Here is a 21,546-nt window from a genome sequence, read left to right on the forward strand (position 1 = left end):
CGAGTCAGATCAGAATAGCCATGCCTTGAGCGCTCTTTCCAACCACCATATTCTGCAGCTGGAGATGCTGTATTTGTTTCTTTTGAACTGCATCGATAACCGTTACAGCTGCACTGGTGGTGCCATTTCCTGGAGCCAGCGCGTAGACGAAGTTGCCGGCAGCTTTGAGATCAATGAGACCCTGGTCGCCATTAGAGCCGAGCTCGATGATGCTCTTGACACTTGCATCCGTCAAAGACATCTCCACCATTCTGTTCAAACCCGCATCCGTGACAAAGGCTGAGTTCGATGCCTTGGAGAAGGTTCCCCAGCAGGTAGCCTTTTGTCCGTCGATGGCACCCTTCGCCTTGACCGTGGCGATTTTGGAACGTTGATCAACGGATAAAACAGCAGCACCAAATGATGCGTCTGTGACAAACACGTTGTTAGACTCGGGAATGTTGAATGATCCAAATAGAACAGCTGTTCCAGCCGGTGAAGAGCGTTGTGGTTGCTCAGCTACTGCTGCGTGGCCAGACATTTGGCCCACTTGGTAGGAAGCAAAGAAGCCGGTATTGTTCTTGACTGGATCACCCTTCACCGTAGCATACAAGCTTTTCTGATCGTCAGAGAAGAAGACTTGAGAAATAGTGTTGGTTGGTCCGACTGGCGGGGTAGTTTGATTCAAGGCTATGGCGCGGAGACTGTCCATTGGGCCCATGCCAGAGTCGGAAAACGATGCGCACGAAATTCCAGCCTTCGCACCAGTAGTTCCGACGCAAATCAGGTGGTTTCTCTCTGAAGCAGCGACGGTGTTGGGAAATTCGCCAGGGACGGGTGCTGGCTGCCCAATCATTGTGAGTTTCGTCGGGCTGGCGGGTTCGATCTTGAACATGGCAACAGTATTGGACCCAGCATTGATGGTGAATAGATACTGCGAGATGTAGAGTCAGCCCATGGAAAGCATTTCGAACTCACAGCCTACTCACGTTTCCAGCTAATGTTACAGCAGACTGAGAGACCAGGCCATCAGGTGCAGCTGGTTGATTTGTCATGCTATTGACAGAGGACATACCAGAGCCGCCAGTGGAGGTGATGGTCCCTTCAGACAAGTGACCGTCTGATCCAATCGGCAAAGCGACAATGGCATTGGCTTGGTCATTGGTGATGAAGTAGGCTGCTCTGCCGGACTGCATCTTGCCGCTGATGCGATCAGGAGTCCCGCATGCTCTGGATGCAGCCACAGACACCAGTCCAAGCAGGCAGGATGCAAGCACCGGTGGTCCCAAGTACATGATAGAACGATTGGATTGGATGGTGGGAATGACGATAGAAGAAAGCGAGGGCCTGCACTCGGGAAATGTAGGAGATGCTTTAAACTGTGATTTAGGCAATGATCTGGGCAATGAACATGCTTGGGAAACATCTCGTACTTATAGAATCCATTTCCGTTCTAGATTTGATAAACCAGCCAATACTTGTCACAAATTCTCGTCCAGAAGCTGCAATGGTTGGAATGGAGGACATAACCCGTGTAATCGAAATTACCATTTTTGGACAAGACGATTCCAGAGCGCGGGTTGGATCGAAGGATTCTGACTAAACTGGCTGGCTTAGACTGTCCAGCCTTCCTTGTGAATGGAGACGGTGTCGCGGATCGTAGTATCAGCTTCGTCTGATCCATTTGTGGGAGCTAACCACAAGAGGAAACTCTGATATTCTCATCGCGCTAGATGAAACAATGAAAGCTGCTTGATTTTCGGCTGAACTGCCGAAGCCACCCACATACCCCAAACCTTGAATTTGGGTGGCTTCCACCCCTTGCTTACACGGTGTTCCTCACACGGACGTAGTTCAGGGCGTATTTATCCCTCTATCCCGCGGATGCTATACAAGCCTATCACACTGTACATTTGATTTCTCACAACACGAACCGACCAGACCTTACAAAAGATCGAACCATGAGCAGCAAAATCTTCAAAATCTTCAATCCGGGAGGTCAGTGCCAAGTTTGCGCGAGTGCTACCCAGACTCGCGAAAATCTAGCCCCTGGCTTCAACTAAGTTGACGTACGTTTTGCAGCCCCAAAGGAAGATCCCGTACAAAAACGTCGAGCACAACTTCGGCGTGCTCAGAAGTAAGATCACCAATATCTCTAGCAAAATCACGGAGTGAAATGCTGAATGAATGTGCAGATCTTATCGCGATCGAAAGGAAATTTATACCAAGTCATTGGAAAAGGAAGTCACACAGACAAAGACCCGAGAAGCCGAACTCACTCGTCAATGCGAGCAATATCGTGTTACAATTCGACAACTTACGCAAATGCTAAGGCATCATGGAATCGATCTCCCCAACGGCTTGGAGCTTGATGGAATTTACGGACAATATCTCTCGCATACTCCGCTGCTCGATCAGCTCTCTCCACCATGGACACCAGAGGAGTCAATATCCTCACAGCCGGCGCAGAACGGCACGGATGTTCTACATGCGACAGATGCCCATCGATCTCCAAGTCAATTCTTGTCAAGCGAAGAGAGCCAAGCCAGTGCAGTCCAAGACCCGCCCGTCTCGCACGTCAATGAATGGCCTTCATGGAATATGTCCTTTAAGGATGTTACGAGAGAATCTTCAGCACTTGTGCCCTCTGCCTCTCGTTTATGTGGGCTTGACCACACATTGGTTGGAATGGACTTTGTCCTGACGTAAGATTTCAAGAGTTTTCGTTTGGAGTTGAATTCGTGACTGATCTTTCACCTCAGCATTGAGAACCCTTGTCTCGGACACCTTCATGGCGATCTAGGCAATCCACACAAGCCGACAGGTCATGCTCTGACAACTTCGGCACAGCTGCTCTCCATCACAGCCATGTCAGCGGAGATTCCCAATCGTATGGGTTTACCGCCCTACGAAAAAGCCCCAAAAGAGCTTCTCAATCGTTTGTTGGATCTGTCGTCATCACTGTGCCCGGAAGACGAAATCACGCCTACTCAAGCTTGGGAATACATCCGTGCTCAGACGAATTTCGGTGGTCTCGAACTGTACAAATTTCAGGCTCTCGCTGGGAAACTACGGGAGGCAGTGAAATGTCACGGGTATTTTGGTTCTGCTGCATGACGCCAGACTATGATGCTGACCGTGGTGGCAGGTTTGGAGCGGTGATCGATCGAGCGCTCTTCGAAAGTTTGGTGCACAATGTGTTCGTAAAGTAATATTGATGCAGCTGGATAAAGCGGCTCACCTGCCACTCGTTCCAACTTGGATACAACATACGTGAGCGAGGGAACCATCCGCCTTTTCTTTGCAGAAAGAATCATTGGGGGACATCAAATGCGTATTGCACAGCTTGAATACACAAGACACTTTGAAAACGTCGCCATGGAAGAATTAGAATTGGTACTTTTATTCATGTTGGTGTCCTCATCGTTTCTTCCATCCACCGCAGTAATGATGTGGTCAGATTACTCATGCGACCATTTCTGATTCATGCTTATTCTTCTTCCCAAACAGCTTGCGAATACTGCCCCGGAATGAGCTCGGTGGGTCGGTAAACTGTGCCTCGTATGCGTCAATGATAGGCTTGTCCCAGATAAGATCTGCCTCGGCGGCAGGAACAAAGCGCGTCCTCTTGTACAGCTTCCAAGTCGAGAAAGTGATGATGCCCACGAAGATCATGGTGTAGTAAGAGAAGAAGGTCAGGGTATCCCAATGGCCCGGAAGGAAGGTAGCGTAGCCGAAGCAGGTGACCATGAATGTCATCCACACGATGCCGATGTAGGCGCAGTAAGGCTGGAAATAACCATAGTATGGTAGATTTCTCCGGATGATGCCTTGGGCATTGCAGGCTCTGTAGAAGAAAACATAAACAACGCAAATGATGACGTAGTTGAGAAGCTGCGCAGCCTGCGTCAAACTCTGCAACATTGTCACAACCTTTGCCGTATTATTGGAAACCTGCAAGAATGACAACAATGGGAATAGCATGACCAGAGCGAACGCCCAGATGGGAATGCCATTCTTGAGACACTTCTTGAAGATGGGCGGTGCCTGACCATCTAGGGCAAGACCGTAGAGACTGCGCATGGCGCAGTAGGTATAGGCGTTGCCGGCACTGAATATACTTGTGCAAAGAAGGGCGTTAATGATATGAGGAAGGACGTCAATGCCCATGTTCTTCAGAGCAATGACGTAGGGCGAGCCATCTGCGGTTCCGGCGCCAGCATTCTCGAGCTTTGGGTCATTGTAAGGCACCACAATGCCAATGGCGATGGCGCTGCCGATGAAGAAAATGCCGAAACGCCAGTAAACGGTCTTGAAACCTTGCTTGAGGTAGATACGGGGCCTTTGAGCTTCACCAGCCACCATAGAAATATATTCCGGGCCGACGACCGTGAAACCAGCAGAGAAGATGGAAGCCAGAAGACCTTGAAAACGCCCACGGTCGCCGGTATTGATATACTCGGCGAAAGCTCCCGGATTCTTCCAAGTTCTGAAGCCATAGGCATCGTGTTGAGGGTTACCGCCGACCATCGTTATGAAGGTGAAAGAGAACGCCATTGCGATGAGCAACAGCTTACCGCTAGCCAACCAGAATTCTGCTTCGCCAAAGTATTTGACGGCAACGACGTTGAGCAGCCCGTAGAGAACGATGCAAGCAACGCAGACGGCAGCTGCAGGAATGTCGTCACGCCAGAAAGTCAGAATCAAGTTGAGCGCAGAGATCTCGAACGGAATGAGGAATGCTTCGTAAAGGAAGAAGTTCCAACCCGCCATGAACCCAAGGGCTTCGTCCACCCACTTGCCGGCATATCGAATGAACGACCCGGTGATTGGCATGTAAACACACATCTCGGCCATACAGTTATTGACAAGACCGACCATGACAGAATGAAGCGTGTAGCCGATGAGCAGGCTGGCTGGGCCGCCACGCTGTAGGCCGGTGCCAATGCTAACGAATAGAGCTGTACCGATCGAGCCGCCAATAGCGATAAGCTGGATATGTCGGTTCGTCAAGTGTCGCTGGAGCTGGTCGACATTCTGAGTGCTGACATGGACTTCTCCGCTCTGGCGAAAGGAATTGGAGATCGAACCGCGCTTCTCGTTGGGTGCGCTGTCGTCGCTTCGTGTGTTGGTCCGGTTTAGAGCGCTGATGGCACCTTTGTCCTCACTTGCTGCCGCCATGATGGGAGCAAGAGAGATTCAACCCGTTGGGGCAGTGTTATGGGGAAGAAGAAGATGTATGAAGTTAGGACATGTGGCTCGAGGAAGGTGGTGCGATGTAAGCGGGAGTCCAGTTGCGCAGACGACGAGTGGTTGAAGTTTGGGAGGGACTGAGGAAATTAGGGATGGCAAGATATAAGAACACTGCAGATAAAACAGGTAGATAGCAGGGAAAGCAAGAGTAACCAGGCACGGGGGATACACGGCGAGACGGTCGGAACGGGGAGGGCCCTCAACGGCCAACGGGGGCTCCAGTCTCCAGCATACGGTCCCGCGCGGTGGTCCACTCGTTCGGTCCACTCAGGGTCCCTTAAGCACCTTTGGAAAAGCAAGATAGCCAACCAGAAGGCACGCAAACACGAACACGCAGGGTACAGGTATATAGTGTACTGATAATCTTGCAACAGCGCACTTCGTACACGCTTTCCGGCGCCTGTTGCAATGTACTTCTACGGATGCCCAGCCCTTTCAGCCGGCAGGGACAGTAAGCTAGGCTGGGAATAGCTTGATAACATGGGCATGGGTAGCGAGGGTCGGGGGTTGACAAGGACACGCAAGGAGCGATGAGGGACGAGGGATGATGGGTCGCATTTAGCTGCGCGCCATTGGCGAAAACACCGGCAGGCGGAATATGCCAAGTCCAGCTTGTCATGGACCGCTCGCAATGCGCAGGCACGATTCCAACCATTAAAGATATGTGGGCTGACGTGCCTTTGTCCCCGTACCCGATTCATTCGCACCAACCCGTTTCTCTTCCTGTTGACTGGAGTGCGCCGTAGAGTTTCATCTACCCCACACCACATCGTCATCTTTCAGGGTTACCTTGCGTTTCCAACAGGCGCTACAAGCGACGTGATTGCACAATCTTAGGTCTGGAGTCGGCGGTGTCATTTGCCGTTGCGACCATTGGACTTTGTTCCATTTGACTGGCGGGCTTCTCCAGGCACCACGTGCAGTACTAAGCAGGCATTTTAAAGCGAATAGCCGTCGGGTAGTAGTACTGAGTTCGCCCGCTCGTTTCATGCGAGGTATCAGCGGGGCCTTCAACAGCCAGCGAAAGCTGATCGCGTTTGGGGGTTTCCCATTCAGATCTTGTTATGAGTATCGACAATGCAATGCTAGACATTAGCAAGCAGTTCAATCGCGGTATGCGGTGTATCATGAACTACGCGGCCATTGTGCCTCAGAAAAAGGTGCCTAGAGATGCCGCATCGGTCGTTGGACCGGACACACGGGCAGCCGGGTTGACCTGCTCAGCGTGCCAACATATCCATTATCGAGTCCCGACTGCGCGACTTTTTATACGAGCCACCGGATTGGATGATACGCACGGGGGTGGAGGCAGAGCTGATGAACCTCTCCCGATCCCATGTTTAGGGATGGCGTGGCGATGTCTGAGCGGTGTCCTACAGGTCGCAACGCGCAACGCGCCTACAAAAGACGAAGGTACATACTCTGCCTCTGTACCCGCAGAATCCTGGAAAGTGCATTTGTCGACATTGAACTCGGTATTCCGATACCCATCTCTCGTTTGGAGCGATTGGTCGTAGAAGTTTCCGACAAAACTCAGCACAATATTGGGCTGCCTGTCTGCAGCCTTGCTCACGCCGAGATCGATGCCGTGCTGCCGTAAGTGGGGGACCGCCGCCGCCGTAGCGTGTGTGTGGCCAGCCAACAAGCCTGAAATTGTACTCCACAAAGACCTCATTCAGCTCTTGGAAGTTGGCTAGGGGTTGGAACGAACAAAAGATAAGATAGCATGTCGAAAGTAGACGCGTGTAGTCTGACAGACGTGCCCGAAGTTGAGATAAAGATGAGGCTAGGATCGCCTGAGAGCCCGAGATAAGTGCGAGCTTCTGTAGTCCTAACAGCTGACGAGCATGCGTTATTCGATAAGCTGCTGGTACCTGTGGTGAGTAAGGTAGTGGATGCATTGCGGCTTGGAGCACATGGCAGCGCCTCCCGAAGCCGAACCGACGAACACAGCCGCCTTATCCTCCTAGGTACATGCAGGCGCCGTGTCGGACTAACAATTCGAGTGATTCCTTCCGGGCCGCGATGCCACGGTATCTTCATTCTTCTTTTTGCCAATGAGTCCCTGAACTTCTAACTTCCCAAAACACATCCAACCTACCCATAGATCGAGCATTGACACTGCAACTCTTGATTCCTCCCTGTAATCCACTGCGACGAGTGCTGCCACTCCTTGTCTTGCCTGTGTATGTAGATAGGGTGACTCCGTTAGCCCCCTGCACTTCGGATTGGCCCTTGATGACGGCAGTAGCTAGCGAGGCAGCTCAAGGCGGACCAAGACCCCAGACAGGTGCTGTCTCTCCGGCAAGACACTCAATTACCTCCAAAACCTCGTTCAGCTGCGGCGCAACCAATGTCACGCGACGTACATGCGATGATGGTCTTGGGTCGCCACCCGCAGCGAAGGAATGAGGCAGTGAAACCTGTGCGCAGGCGCGTCGACCCCCGCAGCAAATTCAGTATCATTGATACGGAATGCCTTTTACAGAATCAGCCTCACGCGGGGAATTGAGAGCCGATCCATAAGAAATTGCCTGTGCAGACTGGAGTGCCTAAAACCACTGGCAAACAAGAACAATGCCTCGCTTCAACGTCCCCAACGCCTGACCTCCACCCCCGCTAATCTTCTTCTCATGATCGTGCCTCCACCTGTCGATGCTGACCGTGGAGCTGAAAACGCGGGAAGGGGTGGGGAACCCGGATGTAGAGTACAAACAGGCTGACCAGCCTGGCTATAACATGCACTAGCGCAGCACAATAGTCTGGGGAAATTTATTAATGACGTCGGCAGTCATAGAGCAGGCGGTTTACTTTACATAAAGAATCAATATCTTCGTTATTCTAGAGAGTAGCACTCATTTGCGTTTGCCTTACCTGAAACCCCTATTAGTGCGCGATTTATTGCCCCTCCACGCCACTTTTACCTATTCATATATACTAATACTAAAAACATATTAATTAACGCAAATTATCATATAAATTAATTATTAATAGCTTTAGAAGACCCTTTTTTCGCTAAAATCTATATACTATCCTTCTTTTTATCTTTATAGGGTTAATTCCTCTTAAGTAAGTATATTAGAGCACTATAGGGGGCTAAAACTATTACTAACTATATTAATTTAAAGTCTATAATATTATTATTATCTATCTAGCTAGTATTATTAGTAAATTAATATATATATTATTATAAAATCTAAGTATAAATTAATTATTAGTATTATTAATAAGTCTCTTTTTACTTTATAATATTTATATAACTATATCCTATCTTCTAGTAGTAAAATACCTTAAATATATTAATACTAGAGATCCTATTATTAAACCTATTTAGTAATATAAAGTATATATAATATAGCCCTCTTACTATCTATCCTCCTCACTAATACTATATTTAATTAAAATTATACTAATATTATAGAGTAGATAATACTAAAGCTATTAAGTAGTAAGTAATAAGCTTAGCTAAAAGAGTTACTACTTATCTACTACTTTAATAATAAGTTAATTATAAAGTTTATTAAGTATAATATTATAATAATTTAAATCTATTATTAATAATAGGAAGTATCTAGAGATATACTAAAACTATATTAACTAATAAGTTCTAAGTATTATAAAATATTACTAATCTATAAAGAGGTGATCTTTAAGCTTTTATATAATAAAACTAACTACTACCTTAATAAAGTTTAAGGTTTTCTTATAAAAGAGTTTAATTTATCTATATCTATATTAGTAATCTCTTATTACTTTAAAAAGATCTAATAGAAGAAGAAGAAGATTTAATATATTACTTAGTAATAAAACTAAGCTATATAAGAAGTATATATTATATTAATCTATAACTATACTACTAATGTATTTATTTTTATTAATAAGAGTAATATTAATTATTAAAGTAATACTAAATATATAAGTTAGGTACTAAAAAGTATAAAGCTATTAAAGTAGAGTATTATAAAAAGAGGTATATAGCACTATATCTTACTAACCCTTACTATTAATAATCTTCTTAATTATATTATTTATCTTAGATATATAGATACTAATAGCTTCTTATATTAAATTAAAAACTTTATATTACTAAAAATAGAGAAGTTTTCTAGCCTAAAGTTAGTCTTAATTATAAATAATATAGTATAGTATAACTAGAAGTAGTTAGAGGATACCTATTAATAGTATAGTGTTAAGTTACTATACTTACCTATATACTTACTAGATTTTAACCCTATTAAGGCGTTCTTTAGTAACCTTAAAAACTACTTATAGAGGTAGTATATAAAGTATAAATAGATTAAAGTAATAAATACCTTCTTTATAAACTTTCTTTATAACTATACCCTTAAAGTAACTAAAAATATTAACACTATCTTATATTACTTTTATTACTATAATATTTATATTAAAATAAATAGAGATATTAATAGAGAGGAGAGCTTACTATAAAGTTAAGTTTATAGCTATAGTTATATTTAACTTTAATACTATTAAGGGCCTTTTTACTTAAAAGAACGTAATATTAATATAAAATAAAAATAATCTAATCTTAATAGTTAGTTAGCTTTATAACGCCTTAATTATAGTATATTTCTCTTTAGCTATAGTATTAGAGGTATATCCTATTTATTAGATAAATTACTACTAATTATTAAAGTTAAGATCTTTATATTTATATAAAAAAGTAGGAAAAAACCCCTCTCTACTTATTAAAGCTTACTATTATTATTATTATTAAGTAATTAAGTAAGAGAAGTAGTAGGAGAGTGAATATTATTAATCACTTTAATTAGAGGGTCTTATTTAATAGTATTAGCTAGAAGTATTATATTATCTAGAAATATTATATTATCTACTTAAAAATCTATTAGCTTTTAATATTATAAAGGGGTAGGTATAAACTATAATTAGTTATTAAATCTATAATATTTCGCTTAATTAGAAATTATTTAATTTTACCTCTAATTATCTCTATAATACCTATAGGGATATTATTTTTATTAAACTAATTAGTTAGTACTTTTTAAAAGGATTTAAGTTAGAAATAAGCCTATAGAATAGCGTTAAGAGTAGTAAAGAGATTAATATCCTATTTAGTATCTCTAATCCTTTTTATTCTTTATAGATACTCTAGATATTTATAGAGAAGTTATAGTATAAACTTAATTTAAGGAATAAGTAGAGAAGAGGATAAAATTAGTAAATCCTATTTCTTAATATATAGTAGTATTAATAGTAGTCTTATTAGTAGTAGTATTAGTAATAATAACTAAGTAGAAGTATAGTAATTATAATAAGGATAAGTTAGTAATATAAAGTTATAGAATAGTAATAGTAATAGTATATTAACCTAATTTATAATATAGAAACTAAAAGAGGGTAAATTAAGCCTATTAGTACTACCTCTACTACTTCTACTACTATTTACCCTCAGTATAACCTCACTCTATAGCTTAGATTTACTCTTATAGAAGTAGTTATTATAGTATAAAGTTATATTAATAATAATATTCTCTAGAGGCTTATTAATAGTTATTTCTCTATTAACTATAGCCTTAACTTAAGTTATAAGATATTATTTATAGATCTAAAAATAAATAAGTAGGCCTAATAAAGTAAAAAGATAAATAATATAGTAGTTACTAATAATACTATTATAATTATTAAAGTACTTAACTCCTAACTTATACTTATAGAAGGCTTAGATCGCTTAATATATATCTTAAGTCTTCTTCTATCTTAACTTACTAGTTAATAATAAGTTACTCTATTACCTCTATTAACGTAACAGTTTACTAATATTACTAAATCTAATAGGAATAGGCTTAATAAAGTTATTATTCTAATATAAAGTTTATAAAGTTATACTAAGTTATAAAGGTATCTTAATAGAGTTTTAAAATAGTATTACTCTAACTAAAGGGGTTATTTAAGTAGAACCTATACTAGATAGTATTAAAGATAACTACTAAAATTTATAATAATAGCCTATAAAGATTAGTATATACTAGTTAAGTAATTTTAATATAGTAAAAGTAATAATCTTAACCTATAATAACTTATTCTTCCTCTTATTATTCTTAATAGTATTACTAATCTATCCCTAATACTTAAATAGCTATAAGTCCTAGTTATTAAGCTTTTAGTAGTTAATATAAAATATCTCTTTAGAGAATATAGCTTAATAATTTAAACTAGAGAAGAAGGTAACTTAGGTAGAGTTAAATATAAAAAAGTAATTACTATACTATAAAGTACACTTATAATAGAAGTTTCTAATTATATTATAAATAATATACTTAGTTTAGTTATCTATATTCTCTTATTTAATCTCCCTAACCTTAATATCTAGTTATATCTTAATACTATTCCTAGAAATCTTAATCTCTATATAAACTTAAAGTTCTATAAGAAATAATAGTAATAGTAATAATTATAATAGAAGTAGTAATAAATATTCCTTAAAAGGATTATTCTTTTTAGTAATAAGATTAATTAGTAGCTCTATAATAGTCTTAATAATAGCCTTAGTAATAGCCTTAATAATAACCTTAGTATTATTAACTTCTAGCTATTATATCTCCTTAACTTTATTAATACTATTATCTATTACCTCTAGTACTAATAAGTTATACTATTTATCTATAAAGTTTATTTATAGCTAAAGCTATTAAGTAATAACTTTAATTATAGGTTTATATATACTACTACTAATATAAAACCCTCTTCCTCTTATATTTACTCTACTTTAAGAGTTCTAATTACTACTATACCCCCTATTAATTAGGCTAGCTTTACCTCTCTTAGAGTTAGTAGAGGAGTTTATTATCCTTTTTATAGTTAGCTAAAAGCTCCTTATTATAGCTATTTTATTAAAAATAATATATTTTAAGTTAGATTAAAGTTAATATAGTATAAACTCTCTCTTATAATCTTCTTCTTAGAGAACTAAGGTAAGTAAGAAGGATTTTTATATTACTAGTCTTATTAGTAGAAATCCTAGTTTTAAGGAGATATTCTCACTTTTATATAATACTACTAGCTTTAATAACTATACTAGTTATATAGAAGCTAGATTATTATTATCCTACTCTAATATTATAATATTATACCTATATTACGCTCTAAATAGTATTAAAAAGCTTAAATTATATTAAGAAGTATATTAATTAATATTAGTAGCATTATCGTTAATAGCAAAAAGTAGTATAGAGGGGCAATAAATCGCACACTAACAGGGGTTTCAGGTAAGGCAAACGCAAATAAGTGAGCATAGATAAGTTAAAGAATGCATCTCTGGGAATAGTCCAGGCCCAAATTTAGGGGACATTATCAGTTGTGGGGCCGTCCGAAGTCTCCTCTGCTGCAATGCGCCAAAGGGCGGCTTCCACGGCGTGCTATGCCGACCGATCTGACAGCTGCCTTCCTGAAGAAGAGGGTCACGTGGTCGGAGTACGGAGCCAAGTCCGACAATAAACAGGCCTCCAAGGGCCGTCAAGAAAGCTTGATGATAGTGGCTAAAATATGGATGTTACGGATAGCCTACATGGCCACAAAACATCAGTTCTCACACCGGACTCTGACACAGCCCAGCCGGTCTACGTTCCAGGACATCTGGGGGTTATCGCAACAACACGACCAATCAGACACGGTACATTCCAAATATGTCCACCACGGAAGCGCTTCCTGTTCGGTTGCCCTTGTCATCAACTGCTTGCGATGGGTTCTTCATCTTTTGTACATGACTGGCGACTTGAACCCTAAACACCGGAGATGGCTCGTTGATTTCTCGTCTTTGCTGTCACACACTAATCATACGGAGTTGCAAATACCGAGCCGATGACTTGCACACCAACACTCGACATCACCATGACTATGCAACACCATGACCACCACGACCCACCGAAGCTGTTCGAAGCTCAACTTAGAAGACCACGGGCGACCTCTCATTGACACCATCCTTTGGCTTACAAGCTAGCCCCTCGGTTTGCCCGTCAACCCCGGGCGCGGCTAAGCCTGGTTTAACCAAGTGGTATTCGCCAATCCCTGGCTGCATCCCGGCAGACCCGAGTAGCCGTCGTACCCTCAAAGCGACGGTTCTTTTTCACTCTCCAACTGGTGTCAAGGGAAGTCTGATCCATCTACTCGAAAGCATGGCCACACATCTCCGGGATCGCGAGCCAGACCCGGACCCGGACCCAGACCATGATCGGCAAACAGAAAATGCAGAGAAGGGAGATACGCCCTGAATTAACTCCGTGTTATGAGTGAGCGGCGGAGTGACGCCGAAGTCTTTTAGCTAGATCGACATGGTTGTGCGAGCTATGCCTACTGTATGAAGTAAAAATGGGAGAATCCTAGCTGGCATCGTCCGCAAAATTAGCCCCTAATCCAGTGATAAGGAGGTAATTATGAGTTTGCTGATGTAGCGCAGATAATAAAGAACTTCTTAGTAAACATTAAGTCAAAACCTTTAGGAAGTTGGTAGTGCTGCTAGAACTCTTTTCTTGGCAGTTTCTGACCTGCCCACCTGTTAGCTTCTTTTACAAGGCCCCATAGGTGGTAGTGCTAAGCACGTGTAACTACGATAACGCTCGGTAATTTGAACCAAAAGTAGGTCGATTTCGCATTATATGAAGTTCAACACAAATGCGGCTGTCGTTTGCGCCAGTATTCGTATAAGCAGCATTGAGTCACGGAACTTCACAGCTGCCAAACCGTACAAATTATAACACCAAGAGCCAGTTCAGCTGAGTGCAATATGTGGCTGGTGACTTGAAACTACTGAGCTGCAAAGGAAATGAATACCTAGTACTTGCTGCAGAAGGTGCATAACGTGCAACGCCATTGATTTATCGCTGAGCATCTCATGAACTGCTACCAAAATACGGTGTTCTATCGAAACGGGCACTTCAAACACACGAGGATAAACAGATTAGCCTCGATACTTTCATTCATTGAAAGAGAAAAAGGACACAAGTCAATTTCTTTCGAATGAAAACGAAGATGAAATGTTGATGCCACCTTGATTCATGCTACTAACTCTACTCTACATCAACCTGCCAGCATGTATACCTCCAGTTATCAAGATGTCATCTGAGGTGTGGTAGGCGCTCGCGTTTGACAGCAGGTACACCACAGGAACCTTCAGATCAGTGCGATCACCCATTCGCCGCATTGGTGGCTCTGTGTTCATTATTTCTCCAAGATGGGGATAGCGGTTACACAAGTCCAGCGTCATGTCAGTCGCCATGTATCTGCGTATCATGTTAGTATTCACAGGCTTTCGAGACGACACAGAATAATGTATGACAGACCCTGGAGAGATGCTGTTCACGCGGATACCGCTCGCAGCAAGCTCGACACCGAGAGCTTTAGCCAAGGCAACCACTGCACCCTTACTGCAGCAGTAGTCACTGGTTGTTTGGCCTTTGCTCGCGACGTACGCAGCAATTGATGCTATCATGACGATTGAGCCTCCGCGCGGGTTGAAATCGGTTGGATCTTGGCTAGCCATCTGAGCAGCTGCTAGCTGCGCGGCATAGTAAGTACCGAGGACATTAATGTTCATGCATTTGGCCACGGACTCGGGGCTTCTTTGCAAGAACGGCTCGTCGGGACAAATGCCAGCGGCAGTGACACTACGATGCGTAAGACCCAGAGAAGTTCGCATTTTAGAGCAAGGATGACTCACAGTCCATCGATTCGACCGAAGTCCTTGACAATGTTGCTGAATGTCTCTTTCAAAGTTTTGTAATTTGTCACGTCGCTCCTTAGAGTGGCGAAGCCTTGTCAGCCACGTAAATTTGCGCCACGAATCGCAAGTGATGCCTACCTATAGTACTTGATCTTGATTTCGTGCGCTTTCTCAATTTGATAGAAGTGATCATGGGGCTCTTGGGCTGCATCAAGAATGGCGATATTGCCTCCCACTTCGGCGACTGCCAACGCAAACGCTAACCCGAGCCCACGAGCTCCGCCTGTGATTACAACGGTTCGCCCTTTGAGAGACAGAAGATCGTGCACCGAGTTACTCAAGTAACGGTTGACATCAGCCTTTGGCTGAGGAGCATTAACGATGCTGGATGCCATGTTTTCGTATCGGGAGAGATGCGATACAAATTGGCTGCGAGGTCGAGACAACGGGTCGAAGTCGATGTTGGCTTCTGAACCAAGAAGAATGCGAAAAGTATGTAGAAGAGAACAAACGGATGAAGGTTCCACTTCAATCAAGACGGATGGAATAGTTTAGGAGTACAAGACCATATGATCGAAGGTTGGGCTGACATGCAACTCTCCGGACCCGAATCCCGCATTCGTTTCCACGAGACATGTGATCAATTTCATCGGCATTATTGAGCAGTTCAATGACCGGAAATTGTCATCAAATGACAATGCGATCATATGGGCGAGGAATAGCTACTGGTCCGATTTCAGTATCGTGGCCGGACGCCTAGTCCCGATGCCCACAGCTACGGATTTGATGTCCGAGCACCCCACACAAGCCGGGCGCCGGTCGAAAACTAGCGGTCATGACAACCCGACAACTGGGAAGCACCTTAGTGACAATTTGTGGTTTAAGGAGAAGATAACTCAAATAAAGCCTGGAAGACAATACTTTTATTGCATGCGTAGCCTTGCGTCTCGATGACTTGCCACTGAATGAACGAGGAATAGATCTCACCGCCAAGCCGTCTCATCTCGATCCAAGCAGATATCGTGTAACGACGTACAACCCGCCCAGACATGTCTCCATCAACGAACCAGTGCAGATCTCACAGCGAGAATGTCCCCTCGGGACAAATTCCATCACCCAACGGAAACAAACCAAGCTTTGTGCCACCGCCATCTGCGCCAAACGGATACGTCAATAGCCGGTTGAAGGGCTGGAGAGAGACTTTGAACGACGACGACCTTGCTGTGCTTGCTCTACGGAACCTCATCTTCGATATCTGCAATCAGAATGGAGGTGGCCACGGGGGATCAGCGATTGGTATGGCCGCCATAGGGGTAGCCTTGTACAAGCATGTCATGCGCTACAATCCCAACAACCCCAGCTGGTTTGACAGAGACCGATTTGTGCTCTCCAACGGTAAGACATTGGAAGTATCTGGCGTTCATGACTGCACTGAAGCTGACAAAATGGTCAAGGCCACACCGCCATGTTTCTTTACGCACTGAATCACTTGGTTGGATACGACGACTTTTCCATGGATGAGATCAAAGGGTACGGAAGCGCCAAAACAGACGGTTACAAGACAATTTGTCACGCGCACCCTGAAATTGAAGTTCCCGGGGTGGAAGTCACGACAGGCCCCTTAGGCCAAGGTATCGCCAATGCTGTCGGCCTCGCCATCGCGTCCAAACATCTCGCGTCGCGCTACAACCAACCAGGACTCGATGTTGTGCAGTCAAGGATATACTGCATGACCGGTGACGGTTGCCTTATGGAGGGTGTTGCCCTCGAGGCCATTTCTCTCGCCGGAAGTTTGCAGCTCGATAACTTGGTACTGATTTATGACAATAACCAAGTAACCTGCGACGGACCGCTCGACTGGATCAACACCGAGGATGTCAATGCAAAGATGCGCGCTTCGGGGTGGCATGTTTTAGAGATCGCCGACGGCAACCATGATGTTAGCGCGGTGGTCTCAGCGCTCGGATTCGCAAAGTCGTTGAAAGGCAAGCCCATCTTCATCAACATACGGACTGTTATTGGCCTGGGAACGAATGTCGCTGGTACTTTCAAGGCTCATCATGGTGCATTTGATGCCGAAAGCGTGGCCTTATCGAAGCGGTTAGCTGGACAAGACCCAACAGTTACGCATCAAGTCACCCAGTCGTCTCTGGAATACTTTCGTGAGCGAAAGGCACGCGGACAAGAGCTGGAATCAGAGTGGAACAGCATGCTGCAGAAATATGCATCGGCGTACCCGGAGAAGTCGTTGGAATTCCAGAAAGCCAGAAATGGCGACCGTGGAACCGAAGCACTTGAGATGCTTAGTGCAATCGAAGCAAGCCAGTTCAAGGGGCTAGCAACTCGTGAGGTCAACGGTGCTCTTCTGGAAAAGCTCTGGAAAACCTGCCCGACTTTGTTTGGAGGTGGTGCCGATCTCGTCAATTCCAACAAGGTCCCTTACCTCGAGTCCGACGTATGCCACCCATCTGTCAGCTATGCAGGGCGTTACATTCGATACGGAATACGTGAGCATGCAATGGCAGCAATTTCTAACGGATTGGCTGCATATGGGCCTGGCACGCTTTTGCCAATTACTGCAACATTCTTTATGTTCTACCTCTATGTAAGCTCCGAAGTGCCCCTTCGTAATTTGTCCTGCCTGGCTTTGAGCTGACAAAACATCGTCAGGCTGCGCCTGGTGTGCGCATGGGGGCCTTGAGCCATTTGCCGGTCATCCACATCGCCACACATGACTCTTTCGCCGAGGGACAAAACGGCCCAACCCATCAACCTGTTGAGATCGATTCCCTGTACCGCGCGATGCCCAATCTTGCGTATATCAGGCCTTGCGACGCGGAGGAAACGATCGGGTCTTGGATGCTGGCATTGAACAATCGCAAGGGCCCCACGATGCTGTCACTCGGAAGAGATCCGACTGGCGCAGTGCCGTCGACTGATCGATTTCAGGTTGCGAAAGGAGCATATGTCGTTGAAGAGATGGCTGGAGCTAAGCTCACCCTGGCCAGCTGCGGTACAAATCTCCACTATGCTGTCGAAGCCGCGAAGACGTTATCTGCGTCCGGCGTACCAACGCGTGTTGTCAGTTGTCCCAGCTTCAGTCACTTCGATGTACAAAGTGAGCAATATCGCCGTAGAGTTTTCCCTACGGACGGTACTCCAATCGTGAGTGTCGAGGAATATGTTGCAACGACCTGGGCAAGATACGTCACAGCAAGCATCAGCATGGTTTCTTACGGTTACTCCGCTTCTAACGCCAGCAACTATGATCGCTTCCAACTTGATGCCAAGGGCATTGTGAAGCGCGTGCGAAGATACCTAGAAGACCTCGGAGACGAAAATGCGAGAATGACCGGTTGGAGGCAAATTTAAAGTAGACAAAAGTAGTTGAACTTGTACCGTTTTCAAAGAATGCATGAAGCAGCGACTAAGCCTCGTTAATTAGAGACAGAGAAAATTTCAATGGCACATGAACCATCAAAATGGAACGAATCCAGTTCTGCAAAGAAGATCGCAATTACATATTTCGAGACGAAACCTCATCCTCCACGGCAGGGAAGACATAGTCTAACGCATTGAGTGCACAGTGAAAAACTACCGATAAATCAGCATCATCATTCTTAGTTGTTGAGACAGTAACCCAATTCAAGCACCTAAGTACAAATTATGAGATGACGAAGAGCGAATTAAGAGATTCATCTGAAATGACACCAGAAGCCCGATAACGGTACGCGATTTGTCGGCCTGCTACTCTGTTGCGGCTCAACAGCATCAGCTTTTCCGAGATCACCCCAAGCGAATGACAAAAGTCTCGGAGCCCGGCTCGCGTGCGTTGCGGGGCCTGCCAAACAAGAACTGTCGGTTGGACTTTCTGGAGGCACCGCTGTCGGAAGGAGAATCCCGAACCCCCAGAAATTGTAGACGTGTAACGGAACCTGAACGTACCGTTGTCCGTAGTACCCCTTCTGGTCAAGATCAAAGACTGCCATGGACTTCCAGACGATAGACGCTGCCTTCAACAAAATTTCGAATTCCGATTCCCAAAATGGCGACGCAGTGATCTGACAGCCAATTTCGGAGGGTATGACATCAGATCCATGTTCCTATGGCGAGCAATATGCCTAAAAGAAGCGACAGAAACCTACCATCTGACATCTCGTCTTGTTTACTGCCAACCGGGCTGCCTTTTGTTCTCGCCCAATCTTTGCCATAATTCGTTCGACCTAATAGCTACGCGTCGCTTGCCCAACCGCCCTATACGATGTCACAATACGCGAAGGAACTCAACGCCATCATCATTGGTGCCGGCCCTGCTGGCATTGCCATGGCTTATAAGCTAAAGCATGAATTGCATTTTGACGACTTCACAATTTACGAAAAGCTTGATGGGGTCGGTGGAACTTGGAGAACGAACACGTACCCGGGATGGTAAGCGTTCATGGACCTGATGCACCGTGGAAGACCCTAACGAATGTGTACAGCGGCTGTGACCTGAAGTCTCACCTCTACTCTTTCAGCTTCAACCTGAATCCGAACTGGTCCAAGGAGCTTTGCGAACAACCCGAAATTCTTCAATGTAAGACTGCCTCGACCGATCGGTAAGTAATGACCGACTAACGTGATGTAGACATGGAAGATACCTGTTCGAAGTTTGATCTGCACAAGCACGTTCACACCTCAATTGAGTGCATGGGAGCAAAATGGCACACCGATATCTCGAAGTGGGAGGTTAATCTGAAGGATCTCAAGACGGGCATTCAGTATTCTCGATATGCCTCGGTTCTCGTCTCCGCTGTGGGCGCAATCTCTTTTCCTCGAGATGTGAAATTTCCTGGGATGGAAAAGTTCAAGGGACATATGTTCCACACAGCGCGATGGGATCATGGAGTCGATTACAAGAACAAAAGAATCGCGATTATCGGCAATGGCTGCAGTGCTGCGCAAGTGGTGCCGGCTGTAGCAAAACATGCAGCTCTCGTTAAGCAATATGCCAGAAGCGGGCAGTGGTTCCATGCCCGCCCGAACAAGCAATATTCGGAGACGGAAAAGTTCATGTTTCGATGGATGCCTTTGTTGATGCGTTGGCTGAGGCTACAGATCTTTCTCGATGCCGACGAGGAGACCACGACATATTTCCCAACTCCTAAGGGACTGAAGGCTCGCGCAGAGACTGAGTCAGAATCGAAGAAGTACATCAAGTCGATCGCGCCAAAGAAATACTGGGATCACATTATCCCCGACTTTCCTCTCGGTTGCAAGCGTCGCATTTTCGACCCCGGCTACCTCGAAAGTCTCAATCTCTCAAACGTTGAGCTTCTTCCCGAGGGCATCAAAGAGATCACCGAGACCGGAATAATCAGCTCTTCTGCAATAGAAGACGACTTCGACATCATTGTGTTGGCAACAGGCTTCCAGGTTTCCCAATTCTTGACGCCGATGCACATTGTCGGCTCGACTGGCATCTCCTTACATGACCAATGGAGACAGTGCCGCGGTGCTCAAGCTTATCTTGGGACACACGTGCACAACTTTCCCAACCTCGCCATTTTGTTTGGCCCGAATACGTTCCCTGCGAACAATTCAGCCCTGTTCGCTTGCGAGACTCAAGTTGACTACGCCGTCAAATCGCTGTTCACACCACTCATTGATCACAAGGCTGCCGTCATTGAGGTCAAGCAATCCGCAGAGGATAGAGAGACTAACGCAATCCACAAATCTCTGCGTGATACAGTCTTTTCTGGGGATTGCTCCAACTGGTACATCGGAGACTACGGCAGGAACGCGGCGTCATGGCCTGGCTTGGCAAGATCATTCTGGTTCAAGACTTATTTCCCCGACTGGTCTGCATTCAACATGAGTGGGGGAAGTAGCCTATGGCCGTTACTTACTGTTCGTCGCTGGTTGAGCACAATGTCACCCATTTCGACGATCTTTGCGCTGGTGAGTCTCGCAGCAGCTATCAGCCGCTACCGTGGGCTGGTCGAAGGTGTTGCCATCGTGGGATACTTGGAGAGAGCCCTGCACGTAGGAATCTCGAATGTTTCGAAGTTGGCACAATGGTTATCAAACTAAGACTGAAGAAGGTCTAAGGAAGGCAAAAACGATGCAGAATTAGATCAATAGGTTGCCAACGTTGTTGAAAAATGTCTTGTATCACGAGACGATTACGCTAAATTGCCACTGCTATCGCGTGATACTCTCCTTCCCAGTGTCTGACCATCGGCACCCAACCAAACCATCTCACTAAAGGAGATCGGTTGGCCAAATCGAAGAACAATTCCTTCAACAGGAACACGCGGGAGCCACGTCTTTAGTTTTTTGGTTGCCAAAACGAGGTTTGGTTGTGCATTCTATTCTACCGAGGACGAAAGTAGCAGCAACTCGTTCTGGAACAGCCGCACATGTTGGTCGATACTCCAGGAATGTGGCTGTGATCGGAATTATGCTCCGAAGGGCTTTTTTGTTGCGTCAGTGTACACGGATGCGGGGTCGGGTGCCTTTCCCGGCCGCAACTCAAAGGAACAATCTTGTCTTGGCAAAGTTGGAGATCGCGGGGGGAGCGACACTAGCAATTCCGTATCCAGAAAATAACGTGCTGACGGAATTGCATACCACCG

General features: G+C 44.7%; 6 protein-coding genes across 6 annotated transcripts; 3 read left to right on the plus strand and 3 right to left on the minus strand.

The window, feature by feature from the left end:
- Window positions 1–4: 4 nt before the first annotated feature.
- Window positions 5–1,425, minus strand: GCG54_00007015 (uncharacterized protein; the record flags this gene model as incomplete). The annotated part of the gene is made up of 3 exons (XM_045407005.1): window positions 5–913; window positions 969–1,351; window positions 1,413–1,425. 3 exons carry the CDS (start codon window positions 1,423–1,425, stop codon window positions 5–7), a joined length of 1,305 nt encoding a protein of 434 aa, XP_045259915.1.
- Window positions 1,426–2,166: 741 nt separating this feature from the next.
- GCG54_00007016 (uncharacterized protein) lies at window positions 2,167–3,096 on the plus strand (the record flags this gene model as incomplete). Its single annotated transcript, XM_045407006.1, has 2 exons — window positions 2,167–2,684; window positions 2,742–3,096. The coding sequence occupies 2 exons, from the start codon at window positions 2,167–2,169 to the stop codon at window positions 3,094–3,096; spliced, it is 873 nt and encodes a 290-aa protein (XP_045259916.1).
- A 348-nt stretch (window positions 3,097–3,444) lies between these two features.
- Window positions 3,445–5,160, minus strand: GCG54_00007017 (General amino acid permease AGP2; the record flags this gene model as incomplete). Its single annotated transcript, XM_045407007.1, has 1 exon — window positions 3,445–5,160. One exon carries the CDS (start codon window positions 5,158–5,160, stop codon window positions 3,445–3,447), a length of 1,716 nt encoding a protein of 571 aa, XP_045259917.1.
- A 9,121-nt stretch (window positions 5,161–14,281) lies between these two features.
- On the minus strand, window positions 14,282–15,324 carry GCG54_00007018 (NADP-dependent mannitol dehydrogenase; the record flags this gene model as incomplete). Its single annotated transcript, XM_045407008.1, has 4 exons — window positions 14,282–14,489; window positions 14,550–14,873; window positions 14,927–15,004; window positions 15,068–15,324. The coding sequence occupies 4 exons, from the start codon at window positions 15,322–15,324 to the stop codon at window positions 14,282–14,284; spliced, it is 867 nt and encodes a 288-aa protein (XP_045259918.1).
- A 654-nt stretch (window positions 15,325–15,978) lies between these two features.
- On the plus strand, window positions 15,979–18,301 carry GCG54_00007019 (Dihydroxyacetone synthase; the record flags this gene model as incomplete). The annotated part of the gene is made up of 3 exons (XM_045407009.1): window positions 15,979–16,324; window positions 16,384–17,534; window positions 17,600–18,301. The coding sequence occupies 3 exons, from the start codon at window positions 15,979–15,981 to the stop codon at window positions 18,299–18,301; spliced, it is 2,199 nt and encodes a 732-aa protein (XP_045259919.1).
- An 889-nt stretch (window positions 18,302–19,190) lies between these two features.
- On the plus strand, window positions 19,191–21,001 carry GCG54_00007020 (FAD-binding monooxygenase ktnD; the record flags this gene model as incomplete). The annotated part of the gene is made up of 3 exons (XM_045407010.1): window positions 19,191–19,357; window positions 19,411–19,505; window positions 19,557–21,001. 3 exons carry the CDS (start codon window positions 19,191–19,193, stop codon window positions 20,999–21,001), a joined length of 1,707 nt encoding a protein of 568 aa, XP_045259920.1.
- Between the last annotated feature and the right edge of the window lie 545 nt (window positions 21,002–21,546).

This window comes from Colletotrichum gloeosporioides (assembly GCF_011800055.1).
Source record: "Colletotrichum gloeosporioides strain Lc1 chromosome Unknown consensus_73, whole genome shotgun sequence".
NCBI classification, from domain to species: Eukaryota; Fungi; Ascomycota; class Sordariomycetes; order Glomerellales; family Glomerellaceae; genus Colletotrichum; species Colletotrichum gloeosporioides.